Below are 7,764 nucleotides of genomic sequence, written 5' to 3'. Positions count from 1 at the left end.
GACATCACACTAGTGATCTAACTAACATCTAACTGATGCCAGGCAGCGGCACCAAGGCAAGTGACAAGAGGGTAGCTTTTAGTAAGGTGGCACTGTAGATAGTTACACTAAGCCAGTGAAGAGCAGAGAGTGGGAAGTATTCCATACTGGGTCTCAGCCACCGGCCCTCCTTCATCTTCTTGATTTGTAGAGCAGAGGAATGGATTAAATACTGTGCATCTGTATTTCAACAAGGAATTTGACAATATCTCTTGATGATGGTCTTGTTATCAAAAAGGAGACATTAATACTAGATGGTGCTGTCTTAGAGAGGATTTGTAACTAGATAAACAGCTTTTTTCGGAGGGTGCTAAATAATGGATCAGTGTCAGCCTAGAGACCTCTGTCCTGTGCCAGTTTTTGTTCAACATTTATCATTATCAGTGAAACATAAGGATGTATAGATGGCCTGCTTATTAAGTCAGCAAATAGCCCAATACTTGGAGAGAGCGCATGCGCATTAGATCTTAGCAGATGGAAATTAATGTCAAATGTTATAAAGATGACATGTAATAGGAATAAAGAGGCCTGCGCTGAATTGCACAGTTAACAATGTGGGGAAAACATGACTTGTAGACTTTGGAGCAACAAGGGTCCAAATCAAGAGTATGAACATGACAGCCCCCAAATCAATCTGAGCTTCGGCTAAACTAGCAAATGTACAGTGTTTACGGAGAGGGAGGGGGAGGGGTCACCTCTTACAGTTGTGTTGGTCTGACTGCACCTGTTTTGCTGCATCCAGAGCCACTTTGAGAAAGAGATGGGGAAACGAGTTTGTTCACAGTAATGCAGTCGAGACTGGCTGAAGAATGTGAAACCATGTGGTAGGGAGCGTGATTATCAAAGGAGGGAAGTCTCCGTGGAGACCTGACAGCTTCCCTGGGATATTTAAAGGCCTCTCATGTTGCAGAGGAACAACGCTTTCTCTGTGTGGCTCTTGGAAAAGAAAACAAGAACTATCAAATCATATTTGGAAGAGATGGATTCAATGTCACTGTTTTTCCTAATTTTTAAAGTCACCCAAAGGTGAAGGGCTGTGTGAAGAGGTAGTAATCTCCCTGTCACTTTAGTGTTCAAGCTGAGGCTGGCCCACTCCTTGTTGGGCAAGTCACAGGTGGAGCCACCTAATGGTCTTTAACTCTGAAGTTAGGAGATTCTAGGGCAGCAGTTCTCAACCTGTGGGTCGCGACCCCTTGGGGGGGTCAAACGACCCTTTCACAGGGGCCGCCTAAGACCATCCTGCATATCAGATATTTACATTACGATTCAAAACAGTCGCAAACTTATAGTTATGAAGTAGCAACGAAAATAATTTTATGGTTGGGGGTCACTACAACATGAGGAAAGGGTGGTGGCATTAGGAAGGTTGAGAACCACTGTCTAGGGGGAAATAAGAAGAAGACAATATGGGTGTCAGAGGGCCTGTTCAAGAGTGAGGAAACAGGCATTAAACAGGCATTAAAACTGCCAAGAGTGCTAGAATCCGACTTTCCCTTTTCAGCGGAGTTGAATCACAGAATAATAACAGGTAACATCTACTTGCAACATGTCAGACACTGCCAATCAGGGAGGCCAGGGATTTCAACCAAGGTTCAGCTGCTTCATTCAACAGCCTTGAGCAGAAAGAAACCAATGTCCTGTATATAACCTCAAAACAACATATGAAAAAGTGCAATGATGCATTATTGTTTGAATTAGTTTCACATGGAAAAATATTTGACTTGAGCATCAGACAGGAACTTTTGCTGTTTGAATGAAATACACCATGCTAGGAACAAATACTTTTAGAGAGAATGTGTGTATTTTTATGTGTACATGTATATGCATAAGAAAATATTTTTTTAGTTCAGAGATATGTAATTTTTTAGTGTAGTTAAATATAGTCACAACATTTTTCTACTCACCCTCAATTCAATCAGCAGTAGCTTTCTTTCTTGCCTATAACTGACCTCACCTTCCTCAAGAACCACACCTCGCTAATTAGCAGAAAATGGTCTCATGCAGACAGATATGACAACTGGGGTCTTGAGGCCTATGCTTGGATGATTCGGGTAAATGGATAGATCTCTCCAATTTCTGCTCCTTCACAAACCAAGCAACTCCCCCCACCAGGTTTTACAGGCTTTCCTGTACATTGGCACAGTTTCTTCTCTTCCTGAGGTTACCAACGTTTCTGGCCTGCTCAGCCCAGAGAGTAGATACCAGGTCAGTTCTCCTGAGAGGGCTTTGCACAACTTGCCTCTCTAAAGTCAGCTTCAGTTCTCTTCTGTTTTTGGTGGGGATGGTGGGGAAAACACTTAAGATCTACCCCTTATCAAATTTCAAGTATGGTTACATTGTTGCACAGTAGATCTCCAAAATTTATTTAACCTGGTTAACTGAAATTTTGTACCCCTTGGCCAACATCTCCCCTTGTCCCAGCCCCTGGCAATCACCAGTCTACTCTTTGTTTCTAAGAGCTGTAGTTTTTAGATTCCACATATAAGCGAGAGCTTGCAATATGTCTTTCTGAGTCTGTCTTACTGAATTTACCATGGGGTCCTTCATGTTCATCTGTGTTGTCACACATGGCAAGATTTCCTTCTTTTTAAAGGCTGAATAATAGTCCATTGTAAATACGTGGCCCATTGTCTTCATCTATTCATCTCTAGAGGGACATTTATGTGGTTTCCATGGCGTGGCTGTTGTGAATAATGCTGCAAGGGACGTGGAAGTACAGATATTTCTTCAAGATACTGATTTCAATTTCTTTGGACAAATGCCCAGAAGTGGGTCATAAGGTAGTTCTAGTTTTACATTTTTGAAGAATATTCATATGATTTTTCATAGTGGTTATACCAAAAACAAAACCTGTCACCATGTAAAGAGATGAGTACTTTACTTCACTTGATTGTGGTGAACGTTTCACAGTGCATACACATAGCAGATCATCAAGGTGTACACTTTAAATACAGACAGTTTTTCATTGTCACTTATACTGTAGTAAAGTGGAAGGAAAATGTCAATCTTAGTCCCTTCAAAGTGGCTGGTCATATCTACTCAAATAAACATCATACTTAAATTGACACCTTACCCACAACATTAAATATTCTTCAAGTATGTGGATTGTAATAACTATATAGTTATTGATTGTGCATACAATAAAGTCTTATACAAATTTCCTATTGTTGGACCTTGATGTTTTTCCTAATGCGTTGGTAGTTTAAATAGAGCTGAGATAAACATTCTCAGATAAAATTATTTTTTTCACGTCTCTGATTGTTTCTATAAAATAGATTCCTAGATGGAGCCTTATAAACAAAGGAGAAGGCTTTTTTTAAAGCATTTTATCACACTAGCTTGCAATCAGGATATGTCTACTAAAAAGTTGCCATTCTTGCTCCACTCTTTTCTATTCTATAAGTTTATATTCCCCTAGACATCCACGAACTTATAAACTTAAAGCTTCTTCCTAAAGGGTTGTGAGTGTAGTTTTCAAAAGCTAACATGTATCCTCCTACATTTCTGTCTAGTTGAGTCTGAATTGGAAATCAACAGTAGGGAGTAAACATTTCTACTTTTGTGATATGAAACTAGAGATCAGCAAAACCAGTACAACAGGTTCTCATATGAGTATATTTACATAGAAATTAAACATCAATCAGCAGAGCCTTAAAATTAAAAGTGAGTTTGGCAAAAATGCATCTATCACCTATAGAGGAAATGCAAGGGTAATCTAGTCTTTGGCCAATTTAAAGACTGGTGTATATTTGATCATTCTATTAGTCATTCATTAAGCAAATCCTTACTGACTCCTTATCACATGCCAGATACTGTGCTTAGTGTCTAGAGAGAACATTTTGCCTTTTATATATTTCTAAAATGTTGAGTTACATCTCCTTGAGGCAACATAAAAGCAGCATTTGTTTACTGGACTAGGATTTTTTGCATGTGTGCATGTGTGTGTGTGTTTTAAATTTATCAGCAGAATGTACTCTGCTGTTACCAAAAAAAGATGTTATTTAAACCAGCTAACACTGGAAGATGGAACAATAAGTCCCCATTATGCATAGGATTCCTTTCCAGTAGAAAATGCAAAAAACTCTAAGAGGGAATTGCTGTAACTTATTCTCTGTAAGTAAAAGTTACCTGTAACTGGAAGGTGGAATTCAATTCTGATAAGGAGTCATACCTCTCTCTGAAATTTCTGAAACCCTTTATCTGATTTGCCACCTTATGCTACAGGAGTCCAAAAGAAAAAAAAAAAATGAACTGTTTAGCCACCAAATAAAAAACAAAGTTATAACAAAATTTTATGTATATTGATTTCATCATGTCTTTAAAATTATATACATTATTATATATATCTTCTTTATATTATAAAAGAATAATGAAAGTATAGGAAAGAATGAGAATTAGAATAGTTTTGAATATAGTAACTGTATTTTCTTAACATTACCAAAAAATGAAAATGAACTTTAACTCTTGCTCTTCCTCTGATAGGATAAATATTGATGATTCTCTCTCAGACCTCCTGTGGATGAGCTTAATTCAAGAACTACATCAGTTTCGAGGTAAAAAAATTCCTCAGGGAATAAGTGTCCCCTGTTTCATGCAACAAAATCCTTCACCTCCTTCAGAACATCAGGGTTTATGTTTGAGCTGACCTTGTAGAAGACTGTAAACAAGTATATCTACTGTATTGTCTTTTTCTTATTATCTCCCACTAGATCTCAGCCTTAGACCTTTTGCTATATTCCTGGCTTCATCCCATCCCCAGTAATTATTCCAAGAGATCCTGGCTCTACACTGAGGGCTGGTATGATAGTATTGGCATTATATACGGAATGCTGGAATATGGAACAATAAACCCAAATGGACAGGATCTCTTCCTGATGATGCAACAGGTGCCGGGGGCAATGTGATATTTGTGGACAGAGAGCCCATGCTTGCACCATGGAAGTCACCATCCATTCTACATATTCTTAAATCCATCCCTGTGTAAGACCAATGGAGACGGTTTCAGTTTTGTTATATGACAAGACAGAGTGTGAAGGGAGGTGGAACAGACCGTCTTGAATGTAATAAGGATTAAGCCAACTCAACAGTTCGTGGGGTCCAAAGTTACATGTGAACATGTTCAGGGAAAAGAAGAGCCTTGGTTCCATGCTGTGTGAGCTACCATGTTTCAAAGGAAGCTCTGAGGGGTGTCCCAAATGTATTGATACCTTACAGCAAGGCGTTAGCATGGATCATAGATTGCAGGCAGTTTAGACAATCTGATACAAGAAGCTGTCAGGGACTCATGTTCACTCCTACATCAGACCTTGCAGCATGGTACCAAGCTCCTGACCACTTCTTTCAGGCACCACCTGGTATGCTGACACTGTCTTTTGGATAGAAATGTTTAGACTCCAAGACAAAAAGTACAGGGTGAAGGCAAGCTTTCACCTCAGACCACCCTACGCAACGTAAAGCCTTATTGCATGGAGACAAAGAAAAGGATTTATGTGTCCCTGGAAGCTATTTTTTATTTTTGGAAGTTATTGTCATTAAGAGCTGGCTGTTAAGAGCAAGCTCAAAGTGTTTTCTTTTCAAAGCAACTGACTATGAGATATTTCCTAATAACTTCTAAAAGGCCTTCAAAGTGGAGCCAGCCTCTGCTGTGTCCAGACTCTACTTATCAGCTCTGTGACATTGCATGGGTCTTTTAACCTCTTAAAGCTTCAGTTTCTACTTGTGAGCGATGAATTTGTAATGCCTAAAATATAGAGCTGGAGTGAGGATTTAAAACAAGGTACTTACTGTACTCAAATGCTTTGCACAATGCTTAACAGAAAGCAAGCAAACTTTCTTTGTCCCAACTATATAAACTGAGGATTTAATTTAGCCTCTCTATAAAGTAAACTAATAATTATTGATGTCCACGGAATATATTTGCCATTTAGTAATAGAAAATCCTTAATTGAGTGGTTCTTTACCAGAACATGAAAGAACTTCTGAGGATCCATGAGTTTCCTAAAATTTCATGCAAAATCTGGAGAGAGAATCCATAGACTTCATCAAATGTTTTCCCGACCCGAGCAAGGCTAACTGAGCTTTAAATCTTCATTTAAAGGTTAATTGTACCATATATTTGCCCAAGTTATTTTTTAAATCAGCTGCTTAAGGAGAACAAATGATCTCACTACTAAGCTTCTCCAGCATAAGACTGAATGTTAAATGTAAAATTATTTTAAAAGAGAGTCAACCAATTTCTCTAGACTGTTAAGTGGCACACCTGTCAACAAGTCTTAAAGAATGTCAAAATGTTATCGGGTCTTTTCTCATACTTCTGAGTGAAAACTTTATTAAATAATTTCCAGTACACTGTTGTCGGCCCTCAGGAGGGTTTTGGTCTTCATCATGTGAAATGTGAGGTACAGATGTCACCTTCCTCTTGTCGTTCTCATTGCGTCCTGTCACCTCTTCTGTCCATTTCTGTAATGCTCCTTTGATGGTGTGTCTGACACCTTAGTCCCCTGCACACAGATCTTCACTTCATCCCAGGCTTTCAGTAAAAGACTAGAGACAGCAGCGCCAGCTTGGAGATGTTCCACACAGAGAGAGTTTTCTCATCATTTCTGTCCTGCTGTCACTACAGGGACAGAAGAGCTAAGAACTTTGATAAGTTTCTTCTTGTTAGCAGTTAAAAGGACATTTAAAAAAAATAAAAATCTTTCCACAGACCAACCCAGTTCTCTGAGGAGCCTACGGTATGTTATGTCCCGGGAGCCCAAATTTCAAACGAGATTAGATTTGAGCTTGTGATTTAAATAGGGGAAAGGCTCTGTATCCTGTTACTAATCCCAGGACCACGCGATGCCCCATCACCATGGTAACGTCCGCGAGGAAGACAACAGGCAGCGCCACAGGTTTAACTGTGTCTTCTAACTGTGTTACGGAAGGAGTCAGCCCAGGTCCACCAGAAGTGAGTCAACAAGTTTTCTCCAGGGAGCGTGAGAGCAGCCATTTGCTGCAGTGGGATTAGAGGGGAAAGATAGAAAGGAAAAGAAAGTGATTTTTTTTTCCTCAGAAAACTAATTTTCCAAGTGAGAACATAAAAATACAAATATGGGAAGAACCTGTGAAGTCAAATCTAGAATGAACAAGGATAAATGCAGATGTTGGAAAAATATTACATGTGAGGAGATATTTCAGATTAAAAAAAAAAAGTCTGAAAAGAAACTGGAGAATCCCAGCAAGGCCTTCCACAGGAGGAACATTTTGTGCCGGGCCCGTGGCAGTGCGGGCCGCGGGTGCAGAGCTGTTCCACTCTGTGTGGGGCAGCGTCATGAAGGGAGGGGGACAAGGTGGAAAGCACAGAAGAGAAAAAATGAAGCCAAGCAGAGCTACGAGCAACCAAATTTGTTTAGTTAGAAAAAAGACTCCATTCCTGAGGGAAATGGGTGAGTTCTAAGAAGAAAGCAGAGACTGCATTATGTTTCATTAGTGGCTTATTAACTAATTAATATATTTGTTCAACACCTGTAGAGCCCATGGACAAAAAGATGATTGTTCTCTAGGTCCTGAGGTTATAGACTAATTCCCTGCTCTTATTTAGTTAATAAGGGGAGGAGATAGACAATGAAGAAATAAATAATAAATTAAAAGTAAAATACCCTCAGGATCTATTCAGTAAATAAGATCCCCAAGGCTTGCATCAGCCTTTAGAGGAGATTGAGATATCACAGGGCGAGGGAACAT

The 7,764-nt window shown here is 39.3% G+C and overlaps 1 protein-coding gene across 1 annotated transcript in view; it reads left to right on the top strand.

The window, feature by feature from the left end:
• Nucleotides 1–4,549: 4,549 nt before the first annotated feature.
• Nucleotides 4,550–7,764, top strand: part of ASB15 (ankyrin repeat and SOCS box containing 15) — a 27,665-nt gene continuing 24,450 nt past the window's right edge. The window contains exon 1 of the mRNA XM_012805128.2: nucleotides 4,550–4,592. Within this exon, the coding sequence (XP_012660582.1) occupies nucleotides 4,559–4,592 (34 nt within the window). The 5' untranslated portion in view covers nucleotides 4,550–4,558. The remainder of the gene's footprint in view (nucleotides 4,593–7,764) is intronic.

The sequence above is a fragment of the Otolemur garnettii genome, unplaced genomic scaffold, assembly GCF_000181295.1.
Source record: "Otolemur garnettii isolate 467f Iridium unplaced genomic scaffold, OtoGar3 scaffold00037, whole genome shotgun sequence".
NCBI classification, from domain to species: Eukaryota; Metazoa; Chordata; class Mammalia; order Primates; family Galagidae; genus Otolemur; species Otolemur garnettii.
Note: the sequence above shows the minus strand (reverse complement) of the source record. Positions and strands in the feature narration are given on the sequence as shown.